Source organism: Electrophorus electricus, chromosome 1 (genome assembly GCF_041902795.1).
Source record: "Electrophorus electricus isolate QZ-2024a chromosome 1, ASM4190279v1, whole genome shotgun sequence".
Taxonomy (NCBI): domain Eukaryota; kingdom Metazoa; phylum Chordata; class Actinopteri; order Gymnotiformes; family Gymnotidae; genus Electrophorus; species Electrophorus electricus.
Genome location: NC_137497.1, coordinates 38,257,418 through 38,284,505, shown reverse-complemented (window position 1 = coordinate 38,284,505; position 27,088 = coordinate 38,257,418). Strand labels below are relative to the sequence as shown.

The 27,088-nt window shown below is 41.1% G+C and overlaps 1 protein-coding gene across 5 annotated transcripts in view; it reads right to left on the bottom strand.

The window, feature by feature from the left end:
* dnajc13 (dnaJ homolog subfamily C member 13) overlaps positions 1 to 24,182 on the bottom strand; it is a 42,198-nt gene extending 18,016 nt beyond the window's left edge. For 4 of the 5 annotated variants that reach the window (XR_004776075.2, XM_035526302.2, XM_081718921.1 and 1 more), the window contains exons 1-20: positions 24,026 to 24,182; positions 18,935 to 19,015; positions 9,607 to 9,682; positions 9,196 to 9,345; positions 8,961 to 9,002; positions 6,763 to 6,963; positions 6,470 to 6,676; positions 6,122 to 6,217; positions 5,718 to 5,809; positions 5,045 to 5,211; positions 4,613 to 4,692; positions 3,959 to 4,128; positions 2,708 to 2,807; positions 2,417 to 2,524; positions 2,059 to 2,214; positions 1,634 to 1,690; positions 1,419 to 1,540; positions 1,130 to 1,205; positions 861 to 956; positions 592 to 732 (exon numbers count right to left, since the gene is read on the bottom strand). Coding sequence is in view for 4 of the 5 variants with exons in the window: in XM_035526302.2 (XP_035382195.1) it covers positions 592 to 732; positions 861 to 956; positions 1,130 to 1,205; positions 1,419 to 1,540; positions 1,634 to 1,690; positions 2,059 to 2,214; positions 2,417 to 2,524; positions 2,708 to 2,807; positions 3,959 to 4,128; positions 4,613 to 4,692; positions 5,045 to 5,211; positions 5,718 to 5,809; positions 6,122 to 6,217; positions 6,470 to 6,676; positions 6,763 to 6,963; positions 8,961 to 9,002; positions 9,196 to 9,345; positions 9,607 to 9,682; positions 18,935 to 19,002 (2,205 nt within the window). In the remaining variant the exon portion in view is untranslated. Of the gene's footprint in view, positions 1 to 591; positions 733 to 860; positions 957 to 1,129; positions 1,206 to 1,418; positions 1,541 to 1,633; positions 1,691 to 2,058; positions 2,215 to 2,416; positions 2,525 to 2,707; positions 2,808 to 3,958; positions 4,129 to 4,612; positions 4,693 to 5,044; positions 5,212 to 5,717; positions 5,810 to 6,121; positions 6,218 to 6,469; positions 6,677 to 6,762; positions 6,964 to 8,960; positions 9,003 to 9,195; positions 9,346 to 9,606; positions 9,683 to 18,934; positions 19,016 to 23,038; positions 23,297 to 24,025 lie in introns of those variants that run through there. The other variant, XM_035526303.2, reaches the window with a different exon arrangement.
* Between the last annotated feature and the right edge of the window lie 2,906 nt (positions 24,183 to 27,088).

Below are 27,088 nucleotides of genomic sequence, written 5' to 3'. Positions count from 1 at the left end.
TCACTGAAATCACCAATAGCAAATGAAATATGCAATAATCAGTGTTAATAAAGCACACACCCAACCAGGAGAAAAGGCGTTACACAAAGGAGTCCAACAGCCCACTTATCCGAGAAGAATGTGCAGGACCTCTTATTACCAGGATCAGATCAGCCTGGTTTCAGTACGAGATAACATTCATGAATTGGCCAAGGGTAGTTCAGCAATTAATGATCCACTAATAGTGAGACAAAAAGTACTCTACCTATAAATTATTATTAGGTCATGTAATTAGACATGTAAATTCCAATGAATTTTGCCCAGTCTTCTGCAGCAGTTAAAGCTCAGAAAACAGCCTACTAACTCAGTGATGAGTGGAAACAGGGTGCCATACCCATAGAATAACCTCCAATCAGAGTCATCCAGAGAGTCTAAAGGCAACCGTTAACATCAGAATGCATGTGTTTGTTTAGTAAATGAGCTCCGAGCTTTAGTCCTGCTAGAGGAGGTGGTGGAGAGGAGGGGCAGAACATGCAGCTGGAGGAGCAGGATTGAGAGCAGGCTGCAGTAGTGGGGGAAGGCGTGTGCTCCCGGGTCCTGGAAATGGCTCACCTCCTTCTGCGCAATGCCCATCTTGTCTCTCCAGTGCATTAGAACCAGGTCGGCCTTCTCTTTGGCGAACTTCTCCACCTCCTTGGCTGCTTTCCCGGCTATCCGCTGCCACTCCGGCACCTTGGTCCGCCCAAACTGGTCCTGTGCCGAGAGAAGGATCACTAGTGAAAGGGAGCTGAGGTTAATAGGATATTAGAACTACAGTTTATTCATCGTGAAGAATTTATCTGGGTCTGGAAACAAAAGAAGCGGAAAGTTTCCCAAGTTACCGTGGCGATTTTGAGGTTGTCACGGACGTGCATCCTGTCCATGTCCTTCTCTGGCACAGGGTCAGAGCTGTCCAGGTATGCCAGGAGACCGGTCGGCTAGAAGCCAGAAAGACATAGTGACAGTAAGAAAAAGACAAAGGGGAAGGTAGAGAATGCAGATAAACTTCCAGAACAAGTCAGCAGTTTGAACAATTTGAGTCCCAAGTGATGCAGGCACTGTTCAGAAGGGCAGGCCCAGGCCACACTAGTGAAAGGTACTGTTGTCTCACCAGGATTCTCTTGAGCAGGTTCAAGGCGATGGGGTTCTCAGCTGTCCACAAGCCCACCAGGTGTCGACTCAGCTGTCTAAAGTTAACAGGAGAGGAGAGAAGCAGCACACCTGGATCATCTCACCATCAAGACCTTCGTCATCTGGCTCAGATGTCTCAGAGCAGAGAGAGCTTTATGCAGTTTGCTATGCATAGCGAAAACTTGTTAAGCTCTACACTTAGGATTGAGCTTGGTTTTGAGATGCAGGTATGAGCCTGCCTGTGTGCACGTGTGTGTGTGTGATTTTACCTGTTGGTAAGCATCCTCTGGTCTGCGCTAACAGTGAACATCGATGTGTGGAGATGTCTGGGTAAAGCACCTTCACTCAGTGCTAAATCCTGCATCTTGGTGGCGATTTCTTTATCACCCTCCTGAATACACGCGCGCGCGCACACACACACAAACACACACATCAATCAAATGCACAACAAACCCTAACAGTTTAAAGGTGACTGCAATCTTACCTCAATAATAGCCTTCATAACCAGACCAGCCCCCTTCACTATAGCCATGGAGGGATGCTGGAGAGAGAGGTGTAAGACCAAGGATGACAATGGAACAGACCCGCAGTACAGTTACCCTGAGATACCATTTGACTTTGCTGACTGGACATACCCGAGACAGACTGGGTTTTAATATGAAATCCATAAAACTTTTAAAATTTGATCTATTACCATCCAAGTAATCAATAAAAAAAAAAAAAGGTACATGTTTCAACATTGTCAGAAGCCCAGAAAACAAGGATCATCAGCATTAGTTGATGGGCATTACATAAAATTCTAGAAACTGAGACATGGTTTTATGTTGTTCCTTCTTTGTTTTCCTTGGGACACTCTGAAGAGTCAAATAAAGTCTAACTAATTAATAACTGACACATAAGCCCTCTTACCTGGAAGAGTTTGAAGAGCGTTCGTCCATTGGAGGCCACCATCTCCAACAGCATATCAAACTGCTGACCTTCAGTTGTTTCACTGTAGGGTGCGCAGAGGGCAAAGGTCAAGAAGTCCAGCAGTGCACTGATCACTAAAGCACCCGTACCGTACTCCTGGATGGGGGTGGGGGGGGGGGGGTAGAGAAAAATGGAAGTTAAGGAAAAATGGACAGGATGAGCGAGATAGAGAGAATCTTTTTAAAATGCATATAGTATATTAAGAGGAACAAAGTTTTCCTTCATCCTATTTAAATGTCAAAATTTAATTTCCTTTAATTGTAAGCAAAATTCATATCTTGAAATTTCCACTACATACCACGTTATTGATGAACTTTTCTAAAAGGTTCTCCAGAAATTTCTTGGAAGAGAGCAGAGAGGCCTTGTTCAGTTGCTCCTGCCTTAAGTCATAGTCATCGTGCATTGGCTACAACAGGAACATGTGGGAAATGTAAATATGGAGGCTAGCTGCGTAGCAGGTCCACTACCCTCTCAAAATATTATAGTGTCAATGAAGCTTAATGATTGTCATATGGCAAGTAAGTGTGTGGTGTCTATATTAAATATATATATAAAAGAATATACAAGATAAATAGTGCCAGTCACTTACACACATAAGAGCACAAAGCATGTCTATAGCAGCATGTGTTACTCCATTATTGTTCCTCTTCAGAGCTTTTACCGTCTTCACCCCGAGCTTTTCCCTAAACCTAAACACACACAGCTGTGAACATGAGGCTATGGACAACAGAAAGAAACGTGATGGAGCTATATAGCAGCACACAAAACCCTGAACGTGTGATAGTTGGGGTTGATATCTCAGCAAATGTGAAAAGCATCAGACAGGCTGTGTTCTGAAATGGCCACATCCAGTGTAGGCACAGACTCACTGTATTTATCCGTGACCACAGATAGGAAGAGATAAATCAAGCTTATATGAGACAGCAGAAACAGAACAAAGAAGAGAAAGAAAAATATTTTTAAAAAATCTAAAGCATTAAACTGGATTACATCTACTAGACAAACTGAAAGAAAGAACAGCGGAGGAGAGGACATACTGATGATGGTGACAATGGTGGGAGACTAGCACCAGAAGAGAGAGAGAGAGAGAGAGAGAGAGAGAGAGAGACCAAGCGCAGTTGACATTGAGATGCAGGAAGAACTCAACAGTAAAGAATGAAGGAGGAAAATAAAAAGAAAATGAATAAGCAAAAAGAGAGAAGGGGAGAACATGTTTTTCTTGTCCTTGGTAGATCATTACTTGAAGGCTAAAACTGCTAAACATTTTAATACATTACGGATTTCACAAGCCGCTATTCCATAACCAACCCAGCAGCCTGTGGAGCAGTATTCTTACACGCCCACATTCTGAAGCATCTGATCCAGTGAGCGTGTTGTTCACATATGGATATGGAATCCACAGATGATCCTTACAAGGAGTCACTACATCAGGCCTAGGAGTACTCCCTGAGAAAAGGCCCTAACTTTCAGAACAGGAGGTTTAGGACAGAGTTGCAGCAAGTGAGCCTTAAAGCACAATTCAGCCAGAGAGGCTAGCTGAGCCAACTACAAGCAGCACCTAGAGAAACAAGTCAGCGGCAGGCTTTATTGACCTGCCAGTAACGTTCTTAGCCAGGCTCTGTCTTTAAGGCTGGGCCAGAAAACTACCAGGCTTGAAAGCCCCAGAGTGCAGTTTTTTTCCCACCCTGATATAACTCACCTAATTCAACTGTCAGCTATAGACCAAAACACTTCATGTGTCAAATTAGGTTCAGTAGAACAGGGAACTCTGAACTGCCCTCTGGGAACAGAGCTCATTGCATCCTGCTTTTAAAAGTCACATCAGGTCGGCTTAACGCACCTAGGGAGCTGCGTGAAGGCCTGGAACCCAGCCTTGGAGGCCACCAGCCGCCGGATGGCCTGGAACTGGGCCTCCAGATCAGCATTGGGTCCTGCCAGCTCCGCCTCCTGGGACAGCAGAGCCAAGATGGCGTTGTTGATCAGCTTCTCTTTGTTCTCGGAGAAGAGTCCCTGCAGGCCATCCAAAATGAGGAGAGAAACAAATGCATGCAGTTTACAATAAAAGGATTCACAGAATGTTTATTCAAAATATCACAGAATAAATATACTGAAAAAAATGCAGTGATTAGATTTTTTCTTGCAATTTATTACAAATCATTTAACTGGCTATTTTGCAACTTTAATATTTAGAACAGAGTGTCTTACAGTGCACATAAGTTGTGTTGTTTTGGATCAACTAAGCAACCACTGTCCCTTTTAACTTATAAAAAGTACAGTAGTCACTCCAGGGTTCACATGGGTATGGAGGTACAGTACATATGCTCGAATTAAAGCTGAGAGCATACACTTTAACTTCACAGACAGAATTTCACTTCAAACCAACTGTATCCACAAACTCGATGTTCCAAATATTTTCACAGTGTACTGAAATTTAAGGACTCATAATTCCAACTGTCCACACAAGATCAACTCAGGTCATAATTAACTGCCTTACATCTTGAGTAACGGCATGTAGAACTCCACTGTAGGAGATGTTGGCATTGAACCTGAACACTGCATCAGCAAAATTTCCATCTGTGGGGAAAATGATAAACACAAGACCTCCAAAGTTCTGGCTAATCTGCAGGTATTTTTTGGTACTGGGTAATTACATAACATTTATAATATAATTTAATTATCATTAAGGAACAAAATTCAGTATACAACACTCACATTTAATTGCATGTTCTGGCAATGTGTTGTGTATCTGTGTATTTATTAAACCTGCATAGGGTGTATTGAGGCATCTTGCAAAAGAAATGTAGATTTGCACTTAAACCAAACAGCCCAAAAGAACTGACAGTTTGTTACAACGATCATTATTGTGAAATCATACTTATTACTGTTATGCAGTGGTACAGTAGTAATTTTAGGCAAGACTACATACTGGGAGGAGCAGCAAGGAATTTGAGATGGAGACTCTCCACCTCCTCATCTACAGGCATGCTAAGAAGACCCCAGCGCTGCCCTCTTTGGGTGGGGGCCATCTTCACACATACGTCCCTGTTACCAGACGCCCTTACACCATCTAAAAGACTAGCAAGCAGAGAGTCCCTACATAGAAAGAGAAAGAAAGAGGGAGAATTGCTTTGGGGCTTAAAGAGAGAAATATTGCATTTCCTAATAAACTCTGAACACTATGCTTACAGCAAATTATCAGTGATGTGCAATTTCAAATGCAGCATCAATCAACCAAACAAAACTCTACTCGTGTTTGTTTCTCTTACTGACCACCATTTTATGAAGGCATTTGTGCTTTCATAGCCTATTTGCTGGTTTTATCACATGATTCAAGCCAAGTAGAAAATACTCAGACTCTGCAACTTTGACCAACAAAGAAATTTAAAGTGGTCCAAAGGCAATTGTCACATCAAACAAGAAAAACAATGAAAGACTGGAAACATGGCTTTTCAGTCACTCAGCAACCGGCACAGGAAAAAGAGGCGTATTATTCTATCTGACAATCAAATTTCATGTACTTTCTCTTTTTAAAAAAAAAAAAAAAAAAAAAAGACAGACCTTGAGGAGAAAAGGAACACGTCAGTGTGTGTGCGCATTACCTCTCTGTGGAGCAGTACTTCCGGATCTGTCCCTTGATGAACTCGACGGTGAAGACCTGAGGGTTCTCCTCATCACAGATCAGAGCAAACACCTACAGAACCGCCACCATTGTGACTACACTTCAATTATTATTATTACATTCTAAAAAAAAAATTAAAAGCTTGAACTGGCTGCACAAAGAAAGCAACAATCTATTAATTACCGTTACTGTCAATAACACCAATAATAAATCAAGTTGTAGTAGTGATAAAAGTTATATTACATTACACAAACTTTAGCACAGATTTGGGACCAAAAGTCAAACACATGATGGCACTATTCATATATCACCACCTTGAGCCTCTCGAATAAGGACGTAGCTCTTAAGGAGAAGATCCTGTATTATAACAAAGATGCCTCCCACCTCTCCAAATGGCTTGACGGTGACAATGTTGTAGGAGGCAGGGTCTCTCTCCACCAGACATGTCTCCGTGAGGGCCAAGATCCTCTTTACAGGTTCCTGAGACAGACAGGCAAAACTTTACATGCCAAGTAGACCTGCATAACATCATCATCATCTGATAAACCTTATTACAATATTGGTCTCAACAATAATGATTCTGTGAAGCATTGTTCCACTACTCCCACTACCTCCTGTCTAATGCAGCATTACTTTGAAAGAGAATGAGTGAAAGAAGATGCAAAAAGTATGCATTAAACAGGAGGTAAAGCATAGTGCCCTTTATTACACGTGTGTGTGTTTGTTTCTCACCGCATGGCGTGGTGAGATCTTCTGCACGATGAACTCAGCGAGTGAGGTGATGCTCTCGTCCGAGGAGTACTTGCCCAGGCGCTCAGTAAGGAAGCCCTCGAAGTTCAGTGGATCCTTCCGCAGACGCAACATGATTCCGATGAAGTTCCCCGCATGCTCGATCGCGCTGCGCATGATCTCATCCCGGTTCTCTGATGCAAAAAGGTGCTGGGGGGTGGGGGTCATAGAAGATGGGATAAATGAAATGGCAAAGGAATGGAAATAGACAGGTAGTCCCATGCACACCCACACACCAGTCGGCTGAAACCTCCGTAGAGGATGCAGAAGCCCCCCTGATAGTCGGACACCTCCGCGAAACCCTCGATGCAGCGGTAGTCGTAGGAGCAGATGACACGGTTGGTGTGGTTGTCGATCTGGTCGATCCCCCCAGGTGTCACCTCCAGTCCCACCATGCGTCGTGTGTCACTCCAAGGATGCTTGTAGCAGTTATAACGCTGTGGAAACATGAGTGGAATCATAAGGGCAGCAGTCACAACTCAACACACTCAAAAGAAATTCTGATTCAACGCTTCCCACACACACTGTAATATGCACATGCCATAAAATCCAGTTATCAGATGCCACCAGTGCTTTATCATGTATAATTCGGTATGAGTCAAAAGATTCTTTTCTCTTTCATAGCCACCTGACCATTCCCACTAACCATCACCTCTAAGCACTTCCTTTATACAATCCCAAATTGACAAGATTACCACCATCTTCATTCTGTGGTTACATTTCCTTTTCCTCCCTGCTTTAACAAGCCCTAGAGTACTTCACTTCTGTCAGACTTTCACCCGGTTGAGTTAAGCATCACTAACATTATCTCCCAGTCAACATCCTCTACCTGCCTACTTAATTCATGTCCAACTACTCAACTTAAAGCCTGTCTGCCATCCTATCTGGGCACCAATTAGCTCCGTGATCATTTTAAAATCGGTTTTTACTCTATGGCACCAACCCTGGTTAAAATCACCAGTCATCTTCATGGTGCTACTGACTCTGGTTCTCACAATTCTCATGCTTCTTGATCTCAGCTCAGCATGTCACCATTTCCCATTCATTTTCCCCTTCTTCCATTTCTGATTATTATCTACTTCCTTCCTCTTGGGCATATCATTAGACACCACATAAATTTTCACAACTATGCTGATGATAAGCAACTCTATCTCCACTGTCCCCTCCATATCCGAAACACCCTACAATCTCTGTTCCTGTCTAATGGACGCTAAAAACTGGATGACCGATAAATAAAATGGAAAATTTACTCCTAGGTATTAAACTCACACCCACCAAAATATCTATCCATAATAAAATCATATCCAGTATAAAATTCCACCTTACATCACTGTAAGAAGTCTCTCATTTCTGATACAGAAAAATGAGTCGTGTCAATTTGAGTCTCACATCAATTCTACCACTGTGCTACATGTTCTACATCTATGTAACATCCCCACACTTTGCCCCTCAGTCTTCTAGTCCAGTACTGAGATGCTTGTACCTGCTCTGGTTACATCCTGGCTTGACTACTGTACCATCTACCATCATTGGTGTTCCCTCCAAAGGACTCAAAAAAACTGCAGTTATTTCAGAATTCTGTTGCTTGCGTCACCATCCTCTTCCCATTTGTCTCTCCCCACTGTATGTCCATCACACCTGTTCTCCAACATCTTCACATGTCTCCCCACAAGCGCTCATATAAACCTTAATATTCTCCTCCTGACCTTCAAGGCACTTCGTGGATTGGCCTCCTCCTACCTCTCTGACCTCCTCTCCCATCCCCCTCACTCCAACTGATCCCTCTGATCCTCATCTCTGGTTTTCTCATTACTCCCCCCTTCACCTACCCACTGCTGAGCATGGCACCGTACTTGTGGAACACTCTGTCCCTACACATAAGATCTTCGATTTAAAGTCCATAAGATCTGTTCAAACTTGTCACTTCACCTTGGTCTACTCTTGGCCCTTTTCACCTTGTTTTTTGTTTATGTGCTGCCTAGCCTTCTGTATAATACCTCCCACTCCCTCCATTTGTGAGAGGGAGCTTGAAAAATTCCTTGAAAAGTTATATGAAATAATGTATTATTATTAAATAAAGTCAAAGATGGGTCTGATCTGAGAGGTCTGAACTGATCTGCCAAACTGAATCTCAGTGACAAAACACTAAGTAGAAAAATAATTTAAGTAGATAGGTGTGCTAATGACCAATTTGGATGAAAGAACGACATAACCTGATATACATTTCCATAAATTAGCATAGCATTACAATGTTTTATTTCTGGACACACAGGGCATTCAGAATCTGATGACTCCCATCAACACATCACAGTGTTTTGAGGTAAAGGGAGAAGACAGATACTGTGATAAAAGGCAGTCCACCCATCTGTTTACATCACCTGAACTCAAACGAACAAAGAGTTTATTTGGACACAGTAGAAGCTGTAATACTCACTCTTCCAGTTATCTTCCCTTCTGAAAAATCTGTTCTGAATCTCTGTGGAAGATGGAAAGACAGGCATCAGACAACCTAAACAATCCAGAACAGTATGACGTGAATTTGTATTCAAAGCATTGGAGCAAAGTGGGGGTCCTTAAAATACACAGTGGATGGAGCCAACCACACTCTCTTGGCTCCATCACTCTCCTCTGCTTCTCCTCCTCTTTCTACCTCACTGTCTCCCTCTCACCAGGGCCTCGGTCAGCAGCTCTGTGCGATGCTCGGTTGAGAACTTCAGCGTCTCGGACTTCTTCCCGCTACCTTTCCGGAAGGTGAGGTTGAACTCTGTACCTTGGCCTTTTCCCACTGGAGTGATGCCACAGATATCCCCATAAGGCCACTGTAGGGGGCGCCACAGTGTGTTAGGTCAAGCAGTCGGCATAGATAGCACAGGTCTGTTCAGCAGTAGGGCTCCATATATGAACATACAATCATATAGCCTTTACACTGCAATATACCTTAAAGTGTATATTGCAGTGTAAAGGCTATATGATTGTATGTTAGGTTATTCACCTAAACACTCATCTGGAATGCTTGGTCAGAATACTCATGTGGCCATGTTCACATGTATGCAGGTGCACACACACACACACACACACACCTGATTTGTAACTTCTAGGGTGGTAGGGTTGTACGTGGTGATGCCATGGGTCCCAACAGAGAAAACTCGCTTGTACCTGGAGAGGAACACAAATACACTTAGACCTAATAAACAAATTCAAAGAGGACCATAAAAAAAAGATTTGTTAATTAAAAATCAGCTTTATAATAAAACAAAAGCATTCTTGTCTAATTTAGAGGCATTCTATTCATTTTCAGGTCCTAGATTTTGCAATCATTGTTACATTAACCAGTTTAATGAACTGGCCACTTTGTCACACCTGACTCCTAGGTTAAGGGAGAGTGGAAAATCTCTACTAACTGCTCTTTGAGGACTGGGATTTCAACACTTGCTTTGTGAAGTAAATTAAAATTACAAAATGGAGACGTGGAGTTTGCATTTCAAGTTGAATACATCTGCCCTGGTAAGCACCAAATGGTGCCTCCAGCCAGAGCACAACAGCACAACTTATACTGAAGACAGGCCAGGGGGAATAATACTGCCAGAACCAACAGAAGTGTGAGATTTATATAAGATATGGGTAAAAGTAAGCCATTATAAGCTTGTTGGATGTCTTGTTCCAAAACCATGGGCATCAATATGGAGTTACACTCTCCTTTTATTTGTCTAAAATATCACTGAATGTGTTATCATCATCAATAGCCTTCACTGGAACTAAGGGCCTTAGCCCAAACCCTGAAGAAAAAAAAAAGTCCCAGACCATTTTCCCTCCTCCATCAATCCTGACACTGAGCACAGTGATCTTGGTCTTCTGTGCAGCTGCTCTGCCTTGGAAACCCATTTTATGAGGCTCATGAAACACCAAAAGCAGCACATCCCAAAACAAAACAGAAAACAAGATTGCACACCATCAGTTCTGGAATAAAACTGCCAAGAAGCCTTGTTAAAGGCTGAGGGAACACCCACCACCTACACATTTACTACCTATTTTTAGCCAAACTGTCCATAAAAGGTAACATTTGGTTCGCTCAATAGGCAACACTAGTTCTTCAGCCAACAGGAAAGGCTACATGCCTGGTCTGAAGATGAACAGCAAGGCAAAAACACATGACAATCTCTTGTTGGTCTACCATAGCAAAAGGGAGTCTTAATCTAAATCTCTTCGTCATGTCGCAAAAGGATCTCTCAGTTTAAAAGAATAAAGTTATGCTGGACTCTTCCTGCAACTGGAAGCTCAAACAGAACAGGCTGTCGTTTATTTTAAACTATAATTTATTATTATTAGTCATATAATCACTTTAGTTTAACGGGAATGGACTGATGAATCAGAAAAGTAAAAACACATCAGACCACTAGCTGAAAAATCCTGCCACATATACACAAAGTTGTAGCACTTGTATTTCTACCAAGAAGGGAGAAATCAAAAAGGAAGCCAAATGCTAGATCAGGGTGTGACCTCTCTCTTCAGGTTGAATGTAGCTGATTGATTAGTAAGAGTAGCCTCGTCACTGAGGGGTTAGGCCAAGTCAAGTCAGAAATGTAATGGCTGCAACCATTTTCATCAACAGTTACATCGAGTAATTTGCCAGATGCACTCATTTAGAGCATCTTACAAAAATGCATGAATGGCAAAAGGATAAGTGGTAGTTAGAGAATCAGAAAGGACACATGACCTCAAAAATGAGAGCCTTCTCCTAGCTTGATTAAGCACAAGTATAAGAGAAGGAGGCTGATGAAAAGCTTGATGAGATCAGTCTGAGGACCACAACGGAAGGATCTTAGAGATGAGGAGGTTTAAACTCTGAAGGACAAGGGCACTAAAGCACAAGGATGTTGCCTTTCAAACCTGTTGAGTTCTTAGGAAAAAGAATGTGTTCTTAAGCCTTATGGGTGCTCCACAGAGGCTTGGGGGTAGTGCAGAGCTAGGGCTTTCAAGCCACAGAAAGCAAAGACAAGAATACCGACCCTGACTGCCATAGAGAACAGTGGCGTGATCCCAGTCAGGGAGTCCCATGGGAGAATCTGAGAGGGGGGTTCTAGACCAGGCAAGGAGCAGTACTCCACATATTTCATTGGGAAGTGGCTGAATCGGAAAACAGACCAGCCTGGAGACAAATGAAGCAAGAAGGGGAACTTGGACAGCCTCTGTCCTCGGGAAGGCTGATACTTTCATAATGGAGTATTAATATGCAGGATCTGGTAGTGGAGGATAAGACATACACAAAGCTAGGGCTGATACAACTAGGTTATCAAATGAACACCTTTTGTAATTATGTAAGCAAAATGCAAATGAGCTGCATTCCATCTGTTGTGCTGAAATGTACATGAACATAAGGTTTCACTGACATGCAAAAATGAAATGTTTAAAAAAATTAATTTTGGGGAAAAAAAAAAAAAAAAAAAAAAAAAACATGGCCGTCTAGACTATTCCCCCCCCACTCATATGAGATCAAATTTACTGGGAAAAATGATGATGTCAATATGCCGCTTTGATACATGAACTGACAGGTGTCCATTTATAGTAGGGACTCATTACTGGTGCAACAATCTACTCAGTAGCCGAGAGGAAACTGATGCTTAATATAATGGACAGTCCTCTGCTGTTTCATTCTGATATCTTTAAACCCAGTATGGAATTGGACAAAACAGCTGTCATACCAACAGTAAAACATTATTTATTCAGCAAGTATGCACAAATTCTAAAAAGTAAAAAAAAAAAAAAAAAAGTCAGTCAAACAGATAAAAAAAAAAATACAATATTGTTGAAAAGGTTTTATTATTTCAATGTCAAATTTCTAACAAGACAATGCATGTTATCACCAGTGATATCAGGAAAACCCAAAGCCTCCTATGCAATAAAAATTCAAGGTCATATCACCAACATCAACTAATGATGTAATGGCCTGCTGTCTTAACAGCCATCTTCAAAATCTCCCTGGTGGAAGCTACTGTCACAACACACTTCAAAAACAGTGACCGTCATTCCTGTGCCAAAGAAGTATTCAGTCCCGTGCCTACAGGATTATCACCCTGTTGCTCTCATCCCAACATCCATGAAGTGCTTCAGTCATCTGGTCACGGCACACATTAAGGAGCACATCCCACCACGAACAGACCCCCACCAACACAGCTAAGTAAAACCGATTCACAGAGGATGCAATAACCTCTGCTATCCACCTGAGGTTATCCCACTTTAGGGTTAGGGTCCAGAACAGGCTATCCCACTCTGAATAGTGAAGTCCCCCAGGGATATGTGCTGAGTCCACTCTATTCCAGTCAGCATTACATCCTCATGCTTGCTTACATTACAGTCATGAAACTCATCAAAAAAAAAAAACTGCTTACAATGAGATGAGGCATCTAAAGTCGCGATACAAGGATAAGCTCTCGGATTGTCAGTAGGACAAAAGAGATATTCAAGAACACTAGAAATGACAAATTCCTAGGAGTGCATGCCTCAATGTCTTCCTTAGTAAAGTAAGCTCAACAGCACCTCTGGTTCCTAAGGATACTGGAAATTGCAGACATGTGTACATTCTTCCTCACCTGCTTTCTCAGAGGCATCAGTGAGAAGATGCTGACCTTCAGCATCACTTTCTGCTATGCAAAGTGCTCTGCTTCAGACTGGAAAGCACTGCAGTAGGTGAAGACTGCCCAGCACAAAAGTGGATCAACTTTTTTTCCTGTCATCAAGGACAAGCAATGTATAAGGAAAGCCTGCAACATCAGGTAGGCTGTCCTTACCACTCACAGACACTTACATATTCAAAGTGAACAGCTACTTCAGTTCTATTCTTACACTACCTACCTATTGCATCCAGTCACTGTTAAATAACACTTTGAGACAAGTCTGTACACATTGTTTGCTCCTTTAACAATGTTAAATCTGCTATGGCATGTTAACAGTTATCAATGTGCATTGAATACTACATGTTGACTAGTGGTCCTTCCAATCTATCAGAATACAGTAATCTTACATTTTAATTGCAGAGCCTAAAACTATACAATTTTGCATTTCTCTAAAACATTACAATGTAAATATATAAGGACAATTGTTGTCAAATCAGTTATCTGACTTTAAATTTGTCAAGAAAAAGCCAATGATAAAAATCTTCCAAAAATGTTCACACACAAACGAGAAAGCAAAGATATTCTGTATGAAACGTGCACGATAAATGTTAGGACAGACAAGAAAGCACAACCACCCTCCATTAAGATCTATTGAGTCCTACTCCCATAACAGAATTTCCCCAAGAAGATTAAATTGGTTAACCAAAACTCTCACTAGTGTAGTTGCTAAGTAGTAGTAGTAGTAGTAGCAGCCGCCATCTGGCCTGAAAGAGATCAGTTTTTGTGGGCAGTAACACAGGAACACAACCTGCCAGTTAAGATGAAGAATTTTGGCTCTACCAGAAATCTGGTCTCTAAAATGCAGGTATTCATGGCCAAAAGATAGTTACTTAACTAAACTGAATCCACTAGGGGACAGTATGCTTCAGTCTAAGGAAGTCTATAACTCTTGATCTCCTAAAGGATAGAACGTTTTACATTGCAAGCGACTAAAAAATTCTGCAGCCGCATATTTTAACATATCCCTCCTTCCCTTCACACCTCAGCTCTTCAGTACAGTATATCTTTCTTGCATACATACATCTTTCTTGTGCATTTCCAGATTAAAATGGATCATAAAAGAGGCTTTGATTTTTAACCTGCACCATTGCCCTCTGTACTATGGCCAGTACTATCTCCCTCTCTTTACCTTCTTTTATTTGACCTTATTGAGTCCTAGAGGTTTCTGGGACGTTGTCACAAGACTGGTTAATTATTCATTACCTTTAAAATCTTCCCTTCAAAAGCAGACTGACAAAACCTTCCTTGAAAAAAATGCACATGTACACACACCCACTACACAAATAAACAAATAAAGATTTGCACACAAGCCCACACAGATAGAAAATGCTGCACATAGCATCACTGTTTCTCATTACAACCAGATTTACAATCATTTGGTCCATCACAAGCCAGTGCTATTTTAATTAATCAATAGACACAGGCGTAGGTGCTTTCACACTGTTGGATTCAGCTTGGCTTTAACATCTCCACTACTTCATATATTAGAAAAGCACAAGAGATCAAAGCCAGCATATGAAATGAACATCAAGGCCAACAAATGATGCTTTAACTTTTTAAATGTTTTAAAATGTTTTTAAAGTCTCTTTAATCGACCCTGAAACCGCCAATTTCATTTTGCTTAAATCCTAAATGTATAGAACCTCCACAGTGGAATCACCTATGCTACTTTAGTACTATTTGCGTCTATCCCAGCTACACACAGTGTTATTGAAGGAGAAGGGGGAGCTTAAACAAAGCCTTAGTTAGCTCATCAGTACTGCTTGCTACAGACACAGGCTTAGGAATGTACTCCTCTGGGAGGTCACAGAACTCAGATGGCCCTTTCTGTCAACAAATAAGCAATGAGAGGAATAAGAACTATACTCGGTTCCAAATAACATTTTCTAGCAACCAGTTCTCAAGGTGTCCACTACTGAGAGTGTATATAGACACTGCCACTGATTGAAAACATGAGGCAAGTAAGTGGAGCATAAACTCCATGATCAGTCTTAGCTGCTGACACAGCTGTCTCAGAGATGCCTGTCAGGTCTCTGGAATTAGTGCAACAGATTGAGCTAATCATCAACTAAGAGACATCTTTGACACATCAGCACACAGAGGTGTAATAATACAAGACTTCTGAAATTATTTCCACAAAAGCTACATTTATTGAGTATACAAGTGTCACAAAGGGAGAAGTGCAGGTGTAACTGGACTCATAATTCTGAGCATATTTTCATAAGTGAACCTTTTGCACTCTGGCTTCCTTTTATCCTCTCATGACATCTGATTTCTCAGTTATAAAAGCCACTCTGATCATTTGTCTCATTGAAAACCATAAGTATCCTTTGACATCAAGTATGTGCTGAGTGTGGGTGTGAATGTAACCCTCAAAAGGGATGGGAATTACCTGAAGGTTTGGTACAGAGTTGGAACATTGACATGAATACTGATAAACTTTTTGCTTGTCTGTTTTTTTGCATGGCGGACTCCTGTCATTTTTCAAGACTGATTTAGAACATATATTTCTTATGACACACAATCTACTAGTCTGCCTGTTTCGACTTTCTGAAGGTGACAATCTAAGTTAAATTGACTGCCTCCAAACATGTATTTTCACTTCTAGTTCCAATGATGGAAATGAAAGAACAATTTATATAAAACTATATTTTAGGTTCATTTGAGGGACATTAAATAACCAAGAAATGATCATAGTCGCATACAATGCACACCTATATTTTGTACAAAGTTCTAATCCATGGGCATCATTTTTTTGAACCTGCAGAAAAATGTTTAGCTAAGAACATTTAGTTAAGATGCATAAGAAGTCATACTGAGCTATTGGTTAGGCTTCTGAATATTAGCATCACCATTTATCACCACCTCCGGATACAGAGAATCTGCCACATTCTGGAAACATAAAACCAACTAAATATATAGAACAAATAGAAACCATGGGCCAATGCTCTTTATTCCCAGACTACAACAGACAAGAATGATAGTTTTCTATATCAGGAGTGCTAGTGATTAACACACAGGCGAAAGGAGGTCACAGATAATTAAGCCCAGGCAGTGGGCATGTTCTAATCCACCACACTGAGAATGAGGGAACGATTTCACCAAGCTCAATACAACCTACTCACTTCTGCTCTGAAAGGTAGTTCAGAACAGCTGAAAAAGGCCAAAATTGAGGCACATATGCTTAATGGATACATGACTGAGTCACTCTGTGAAATAAAAAAAGAACCTGACAATGTTAGATAATGGGCCTACAGACAGCTATTCACAAGGAAGGTGTAATCTCACTAGCAACCAAATCTTAGAACCTCAGTGGCTGCTGCCCCCCCTTCTTGCTTCCCCCATGTTCCTGCTACTTCAAAAGGAGACAAAGGCAGAAACCTGCAGTGAAAAGGTAATTAGGAGTATATACAATGCAGTGTAATCAAGGTATAGAAAGCTTACTGCCAATTCAATGGTGGCACAGAGTTCAGTGACTTTTCAGTGGTAAACACACAATATAGATGTGATGGACTGTCTGATACTCATCAAAAGCAGGCCAAGTCAAGTGAAGTGAGGGGTAAGAGTAGAAAGGAAAGCAACAAGAGAAGAAAAAAAAAAAGATACACTGCATTCAAATCTCCTCAACATATTCTACACATTTTTCCCTTGAAAGTTAAGATCACATTTTAATATTTCCTTCATTAGAACAATGATGAGCTTCAGCAGAGCACAGATCTTAAAATCTAAATCTCAATGCGATGCAGCAAACTGAAAGTCACAATCTACTTTCGTCTATCTTGGAGGCTCTCAACGTGTGAAAAAAAAGCATCAAGACAAGTAGGCCACTAACAGCAATGCACAGCAACGCACAACCTAACCATGTAGGTAACTTTCATTAATACAAAGTATGCAACAGCCATGTGTTTTCCCCAGTTTAAATTTAATATGAACTAATACAAAGTATTATGAACTGAATGCAACTATTGCTAAAAAGTTACATCAAATACACTTTGAAGCAAACACAGTAATCCAGTGCATCCCTTGACTTTTTTTTCCCTAACCATTAGATGACCTGAGTGAGTCAGCTCGCATATCCTGCTCCTGTTTCCTGCGTGTCCATTTTCTCCTCTTTTTTGCACACCAAAAGCAAAGCACATTTCGCCCCCTCATATCCACCAGCTATAGTAATAACTCACTCTGCGAAAATGTCACATGAAGCAGATTATCAGCCTGCATCAGGCACATTTGTCATGTCTAGCATTTATCACCGGTCACTTAATGGATAGTTCAAAGGAATGAGAAAGGACTAAACAGGCTTTTCACAGGAGTGGTATGCACAAATGTAGCAGGTGTGCACAACGTAGGGTTGCCACCATTTCAACAAGCCATAACCAGGCACTCCTATTCCATTAGACTGACCAATAAGGTATCATAGACCTGTACTCTGTATTTGACTTTGCCTGCCAACTTTTGATTGGCTTAAAGTTTCCAGTAAGAGGGAGAAGTAAAGTGTGACAAACTGGCGAATATGACTATATTAATTTTTCAGGAGAACATCGCAAAAAATAAACTGTACAAATGCAAGTCTGAACTAGAACTCCAGGCATGTCTAGTTGTAACCTGAATGGGCGGCAAACCAGTACCACGCCATGGTTCACGGCGTTTCTCTCATTTCCTCTTAAACACAGCCTTAAGGAGCAAGCAGTCATTTTTTAACAATGATTCTTCATCATGTAACGAAACATCCATTATTCTGACACCTAGTGTCCGGGATGTGTCAGGGTGCCTATTTTAAAAATGGCCACTTGCATGTGGGGGGACCCACACTATGGGACCTTCCTGGCTTCCTGCACATTTTCAGCTTTTCTCTGCTCCAACTAACCAACCAACCAACCAACACAGCAGAACAGAGGTACAGAATACCAACATGGACTGTCATGCCATCAACATCAGCGATGGGCGTGGGCTAGGATACTTCCAGGCTGCCCCAAACCTAGACAGGAGCAACCGAGGGTAAAGGGCCTTGCTCAGGGGCCCGGCAGCGGCAACTTGGCCAAGGCGGGTCCCAAACCAGCAAACACCCGATCACAAGTGAAGCACCACAACCACAGAGCCACCACCGCCCCTCTGCTCCAACACACTTCACAACACACTGGAACAGTGTGCCCCAGGACTGGACTTGACATGTACCCGTTTGTGCAATGTTTATTAGTGTGTCCATAAAGTTACGATTAGGAGATCTCTACTGTATGATGGGCTCTCAGACGAGGGAATGAAAGCCTGACAATGGAAGCAAACTGACTGAAGGCACTCTGTACACCCTGATGTTTGTTCAGATAATCCTCTAACAAACAAGTACACAGCACTGAAATGAAGAGATAAACAGTGCAGCATGATTGTTCATTTGTATTACTTATACAGGTGCCAGCCTTGATACACAAGACATGGTTTTTGCTAATGTGCAACGGACCATGTTACCCAGATTTTAAAATGAGTGGACTCAAGTCAGCTACTTCAGATGACTTGCCACATCTATTCCCATATGACAGGCTTTCAGTCCGTAACATACTTTAGACAAGCTTTGGTTCAATCTAAAATAAGCGCTATATTTCACAAAAATAAAGCAGATTTCTCTGCAGCAGGCGGCTCAGGCCCCTAAAAGCACCGCGACACAGAGAGGCGTGAAATCCAAGCAATGCGGCGGCTCTGAAGATCGAGCCTCATGGCAGCAAAGTGAAAAGTGCAGGCCACTTACTTCCCCCTCCAGGAGTGTTTGGTTGTGTAGAAACAGGCCAAGTCTTTGTTGTCTTTGAGGACATTCATCTTCTGGCAAGGCCTGCAACAGGAGACTGGTGTCAGAGTCCATTAACAAAGAAGAGAGGCATATGAGTGGAACATGACCTCGTGTAAACACATTTTCGTAACAGAGATGCTTTAGTAAGGAAAGAACGCATGTCAAAGTCTAATGCATGAGCACAGAATCAGCCAGTGGACATGTGTCAGTCTGAGGTTGATGTTCGTTCAGACAGCAGCAGTTCACCCATTTCATAATAAAAATGAAAATTTAGATTTTTACTGCGTGCAGGCAGTTATGTCTTAAATTCAGCATTATTATTGGGCACAGTGTCCATAATTATGCTTAGATAATTCCAGGCAACATGCTCACCCTGAAAACCAACACATAAGGTCAGACCTTTCATTAGAAAGATGCACTTTAATGCAAACGGAAGGCACTGCTGTTGTGTGAGGGTGAATGAAATGAAATGAAGGTCTCGGACAGAATCTCAGAATCTCTCGGACACTCAGGAACTGAAGTGCCACAACAATTATAGAGTTTAGGGTTTCCCACAACTCCAGCATATAAACCCTAAATGATCCAGCAATTATCTTATAAACTGAGTCAAGCTACATTAGAGAAACCAGCAAACTTTGCAGAGCTCAGGGACGCCCGTTACACTTGTCGGAAAACTTACATTCACAGCCAGATGCAGCAGACACGTGATAAGCAAACGAGCTAAATTCCCTTTTCAGCCTGTAAAATGCTGCTATGGTCTAAATGCAGGTTGCCTAACAACTGGGAAGAGATAAACAAAAGTTAAGATAGAGAAACAAAGGAAGTCAGACAAATGGGACTAGATTATACTTATGGTTCCCACGAAAGGAATCACCCGTCTCCGTGCAGCAACTTGCAGCTGACGCAAACTTTTTTTTTTTTTTAATGCTTTGGATTTACATTCTGAAATACCAGATCATTAAGACACATGCTCTGAAGAAAAATGTCTTTGTGACTGTCCCGGGCGATGTAATCAGCCATGGTCCAGTTATATTAACCAATCAGGAAGCTTCTCTACAAGGAGGCAGTCAGTTATTTCGCATATGCACAGCAGCCAATACAGAGCTAAGCAAAAGGGAGGGGCTTTAGAGAGGCAATTGAATGGAAGGCATGGAACTGAAGATAGTGGACTCTTTCTGGGGCCAAGTCCATCGCAAGTTAGCAAGAACTCCACACAAGGCTTGCAACAGTTTAAATATAGACATATTATGCACCTAATTATTTTAGTATGTAGATATTAAAGGCAAGTAAAGCACCAGAGCTTTATTTAGCTATCAGATGTTTAGTTATCAGAAGGTAAAACAGCTCATCCAAAGCATTTAAAAGTGCATCAGCTGCAAGTCACTGCATGGAGACGGGCGATTCCTTCTGTAGGATCCATACACATAGCCCATATATATACCCCTTAACACACTTTATGCTGGTTATACACTGCACATATTCTGCTCTCAGCACAGACTCAGCAGGCATAGCAGCAGCGCTACGATGACGTAGTAAGGCTGATTAGAAAACATTCTCACTCCTCAGTTATGCTGATTGGGGGTTCTTACACATGTCTAGTAGTGTCAGTACATGCGGTTTATACAGCTATGTGGTTTCACAGTGGCATCAGCCAAAGTCCAATTTCTCCTCACTGCTACAAATCACCCAGTAGAAAATTTGGGTCAAGGAAGTCACTGTGCTGCGCTGGACTGGCAGAAAAATTAATAAATAAAAAAAGTGAAAAGGCTACCGTAATCTTATATAAGTGAAAAGCCAGATGTTGCTAGAAAAAAAAAATTGGAATAATTTAAATAACAGAAAACTCTTAACCAAAGTTGCTGACACATGCTGAACCAAAGTGATGAGTGCCTCTCCTCTATAGCTGTTTAGATTCTTAAAAACCCATCATCAAGAGAAAGCACAAGAAAGAGGAGGCAGAGAAAAAAGATGAGTGAGCAATTGGAGTTCACAGTGAGAGAAGCCCATGTCCGGTGTAAGGCCTGATGTCATGGATGCCTCCGTCAGCATTCTCCATCAGGACTGGGAGAGACCATCTCTATCCTTCCTTCCTCACCTCTGCGGCCTGACATTAAAATGCTAACGCTGCAGCTGAACAGCACCAGAGAGGCATGTGCTCTGAAACGCAGCGAACCGCTCCCGTTATCCAAGCTGATCATTTATTGCACAAGAGGTAGTACACAGCGCTCACACTGATGTGTCAGGTTGTGAAAGCGGAGCACAATGCTACCCGTTGCAACTCAAGGGAACAACAAAAAGATTTAAAAATTAATTTAATGTGCCACTGAGCAGACTGAAATGCTTAGTCCATTCAGAAGCTATATAACTACAGGAAATACCCATGTGTGACAAACTATCGACATAAGAGGATACTACTACAAACCTGTCAATGCTTCCAACGCAAACAGCTGGTCAGGCCTGAAGACTCAACATGTGGCTCTTACTGAGTCATAACAGCAGACAGGAAGATTTCACACTGGGCTAGGATAAGCTATAAGACCTAAGTGCTCAACAGCACCAGACCTTTTAACCTCAGCAATCACAAGACCAGCAACGGCCGTTCTGACTCACTTTACAATTATGGGTACAGATTCATAAGGGGCATCACTTAAGTTTTCCAGTGTCATATCACAGCCAGCCTATTGTACTCTTTCTAGCAGGCCAGGGCTAATATTCAGCATTGCATATCAATACTGCATTTTTCACTCAAAGTATGCAAATGCTGAGTAAGTAACTTTGTTGTGGCCAACAGGCTAAGGATTCCCCTTTTGAGTCAAGCTCAACTCAAGGTTTCAAAGAGTTCTTCCTCATGCCTTCTCATGGAGTTTTTCCCTCAGCTTGCTCTTTAGGGATGTAGAAGAGGATTGTGAAGCTGACTTTGTAGCAATCTCATGGTGTAAGAATGCATTCCACAGATAGGATTTTAAAAATATTTTTTTTAAATGTGAAATGAACATTTGTAAATTGTGAAGTTTCTTAAATTGCTCTAGCATTCCACAAGGTGAAGTATGTGATTCAAATGCAGAAGGGCTGCAGTTAAAGCTTTTGAAATGTAAAATGACATCAGCACATTAATAAAGGCAATAATATTTACATTTATGGCATTTAGCTGACACTTTTTTCCAAAGGGACTTACAGTTCTGACTGAACACAACTTGTGCACCTGAGGGTGCTTAAGGGGCCTTGTTCAGGGGCCCCAACAGTGGTAACCTGGCAGTGGTGGGGCTTGAACCAGCACCCTTCCTATTACAAGTCAAGTACCTTAACTACTTATACAAATATAAACAGTCTCATTAAAAGGTGCATCTCTGTGGGTGAGAAAGATAATGCACCATTATTTGACTTTTAGTTGTTTGTTTGTTCCTGTTTTCATTCTTCCTTACCCCTGAGGAGAGGTAAGGAGACCTGGTGCTGAACCAATTCGATGACTCTCTAGGGGAAACACTAGCTAGGTAGGTAAACAAGCATTCCAGGAGGTGGTCATATGACCAAACTTCCCAGCTCTCAGCATGGATCAATAAGGGCTGCATTATACAGCAAAAGCGCAATTACAAGCAGGCCCAGTGACAGAACCCCCCACAGACAAACACCACAGATGATGACTGAAAACAGACTCTACCTCAATGGTAGCACAAAACAGACAAAATTCAGGTTTCTGATGTACATTACTGTTAGCTGGGTGATTGTGTGTACTTCTTGTGTACTGTCTACGACTTCCTGACAGTGTGTCTAAAGAATGGATATAGACCTATCAAAACTGTAAAAATGGGTACAAGGGAACAGGCAAACCTACTTGCACTACTCACTGCATTAAGTGTCCTACCGACTCAGAAGATGACAATTATTTTTACTGTTGATTGTTATGCTTGTAGTTCAAACAGTGTTCTACAAACAGACGTGTTAAAACCCCAAAACAATCAGCTAGAAAAGCTATCGTTGAAAGAAGATGGCAGTCACATGACAAGACTAAGACATGGGCTCCTGGACTCTCAACAAAAACGGAGTCAACTCTAGGTGGTTACTAACCTTGTGAAATAGCGCGTCTCAACCCCTCGGTTTTCTATAATCTCACTATGCCATCAAATAGTTGTTTTTTGTTTGTTTGTTTGTTTTAAACGACACGAATCACGCCAACGCACTAGAAGTGACTTCCTAAAGCGACTAAAATCAAACCGTCTTTTACTAGTCTTATCAATCGAGTAATTAATAAACAATAAAGACCAATTGGAGATGACTTAACCGAACAGGCGTCGATAGGCTATAGGCATCTAACAGCTGAGCCAAAGAGGAGGGCGCTATCGTCTACACTTGGGGGTAACTTCAGCATTTCAAAAGCAAGAGCAAAGCGAAAAATGCCAAGCATCTGAACTTTCCCACGCATAATTTAAAACTAGCTAGCAAGTTGTATTTATAAACACACACCATGAAATGTCACCCCCACATTTAGTCAGAGGAAGGAGAATTATAGTTGTAACTAGTTAGCTAACTGGGTTTGTTTGCTGACTGTGAAGTGCATCAAGTTGATCAGCAGGCCCTTTACATGAAAATAATGCATAATGTTCTGCATAATTTTCTATAATGACAGCATAACAGTGAAACAGTCTACTAGCTAATAATCTAGCTAAGTGCTAACTACTTTTGACGAGATTCCTGGAACAATATAACGACTCTATGACGTTACAGCGAAGTTATGTTAAGTTAGACAGGTTAGCTAGCTGAATGGCTAACGCTAAGAGCATTGAGAATTTCAGCAGCTAAACACGTAGCTGGATATTTCGGCAGTGAGAAACAGTTTCCTCAACGCTTGCCACAGATAATCCACCGCTTGCCACTTTTCCAAATTGACCCTTCAGCTCTCAGTTCACATTGGGATGTCAGTACCCGGCTAGGTACCAAAACTGGCTAGTTAGCTCGCTTGCACGAGCAATCGGGTTCCACTGCATCAATGGAACACAAATTGATGTAACCCAGCAAGTAACCGCGAGCGGAACTGGCGCGGGTGCAACATTTTACCTGAATGTTCGATATCAGATGCGACTCGCCTTCGTCCCTTTACCCCCACCCTGCAAATATGCGTAAACGTCTCTGCTCTTTCCTCCTAAAAGGTGATGCTTAGCCTTGACAACTGCGCTTCCCTTAGTAAGAAAACTCAGGACGCCGCCATATTCGTTTTTTGGACAAAGTAAAGGTCTGCGCAGTCGCAGAACCTGCTTGTCATGAGGCTATCAGCTGGTTGGCTAGACAGGAAGTACCCAAACAATCATCGGAATAAGAAGAACGCACCGGGGTATAATTGTTTTATTTCTTTCAGGTATGTGAATGACAGCTGACTACGTTAAACGGTGCTAAAAGAATGCATGGTTTCATGTGTCTGACAACATTGTCCAAGAACTACTGTTTAGTCTAGGTAATAAGAATCCCAAACTCTCTTGGTAATACTGCACCATGTTTTTTAGGCTTCTTTCCTGTGCTCATGACGTTTGGGACTAATCGAGATACACAATTATGAAATAATGAAATCCTTAAATATTACACTAAATATATATTTTTTGGCCTCATGAATACATACATTACCAACATACAACATTAAGTACACTGAATAATATGAATTAAATTGGCAAACGAATATATTTTCTAATAATGAAATACATAATTGCTTTCTTGCTACATAATTATAAAGTCATATTTAATCATTGCTTTTTATATGAATATGTAATTTAAAAAAAAATGCTAGTGCCCACATTGCAAGATTCCCCCACACTCAAATGTTGTGGAATATAGATTAAATATGCATACTTTATGCATACTGAAAATATGCATACATATCACCTTTTTGCCCATATTTGTGTAAATCTATGATCTATTGTAGACACTTAGCTGAGATAGCATATTGCTGACATTTAATAGTATAAGTTGCATCAACAACATATTTTCAAATAGCCCAATCATTGCCCAAGATGCTCAGTTTCATTATTATTTCATTTCATCTTTTATAATGGAACTGAGCATCTTGGGCAATGATTGAAAATGTACTGAAAAATAAACTGTGTACAACAGATGTTCTTTGCTTTATGCACGTGGAGTTGGAACTGCATTCAGGATGACTGACAGACTGTTAGGAGGTATTTTTCACGTAGCGTATGCAAGCTCAGCACTCATAAACACAGCTTGTGGTCATTACTTTACACAAAAGCAGAGGACATGAAAAGACAGCATAGGCTTATCCATTATCTGAACGCAGAACGTGTAGACCAACCACTATATACAACAGACTGGTAAATGTACATTAGAAATATACGTATATGTGTATATGTAAGATATATATCTCAAACTGACAAGATTGTATTCTCTATTGTAGTGATTACTGCCTTATACACTATTTTGGTTTTGTCAACATACCAGGGTAAGTTGTGTTACACAAATTGGCTGGATATCTAGGGTGTATGTACTACAAAAATACAATCTGTATTCAGTGTATTTTACTTATTATATTTTAATTCATTTCTGTTGCTTTTTGGTAGGCTATTACTTTTAGGTAATGTTGGCACTTGTGTTCATTCACTGCTCCCTAGTGGTAGAATGTTGCAGCACGTGAAGGAGGTTTTGCCTCAACATGTGCAACTTTCATTGTTAAGAGATAGTTACTGGCTAACACTGGTCACATCATTCAAAATGTTTTCCCTCTCTAAGAATTATCAAAATATTTTTATGTTTAGGATATTCTACCTATAATGCAAGATACTTCTAATGAGCAAATGACCACTGTACATTTCTGTGTCTCTTTGTTTCTCTCAAAAGCAATAGACAGAATGGATATTCTAAGACGATGGAACACAGTAACAATAAACATAAGTAACGGTTTCTCCAGGAGAAACAGCCACATACACACATCCTACTCACTTCTAATATGAGAGCTTGGTCAATGAATCAAGGAATGTCTGAACTGTGAATTGAATCTTGGTGACAAATAGCAAACATTAATAAAGAAAACTTTTACAACCCCCCTCTATGAGTCAAGGCTAATTACGTTTGTCTTATTGAAGTTATTTAAAAAATGCAATGCAAAACTGATCTAATTTTTTTTTCATGTAATATAAAAACAATTATTTCTCACATTGTTTGGATTATTTCATCACATTCACTCACCACAACTGCAGGTAGAGGGGAAGCATTTTGCTGTGTATGACTTGCTGACATAAAAATTGATGTGGACTAGCATGGCCAGGAAGGCGGTCACGTTATAAAGCATCTGATCCAGGGGAGCTGAACATGCGCTGCCCATTAGCCTTATTGAGTTAGCGTGCGACTACACCAGGAAAGCCTGGGTTTCCATGCTTTTCTTGGATGCCTCTGTGGCTCAAAACAAAATGGACATTGATGACAAATTTGTCTTAAGTCACAGATGTGAACAGACAGTAACTGTATGATCTGTTATTCAGTAAAGATTAAGTGATACTGAATCAGTGTGGCATGGTTACAGCATGACATTTTTGAGTCATGGAGAGGAACTGTTCCTGTCATATGGCCTTCCAGAAGAAAGTAACCAAATATGCCATAGATGGGGGGCACACGACATATCCCTCCAATAATTCCTGCTCACACTACTCATATAATGTGTTTGGTGGTGTGAGCAGAAATGTGAGTTCAACTGTGAATTGAAATGCCATAATTTGCTTGGGTGACTGGGTTGAACATACAGCAAGTTAGACATTTTTCTTTAGAAACACAAAACTTCACTCATAAGTCTTTCTGAGCAAGTGATAAGAAAATTAGTGTTTACATTTTAAACCCATATAGCAAACAGAGCATCTAAAACAGTATATAATAAGTTATCATGACATAATTAAAAGGTTTAAGGAGAACAACAATAACAACCTATCAAAAATAATAGGTAACTGCTCGCTCTTTGCAAAAAGCTCCCTGGTCGTTCTAGGGTTAGACTAAACAGATGGCCTCGATAACCTGGAAGCCATTTACGTTGCGTCCCTGTAGTACCTGATGTGCATAAAGCGCCATCTACTTGTTCATCTCAAATTCCTTCCCAAATCTACTTGGTTAGTAACGCAGTGACGCTGT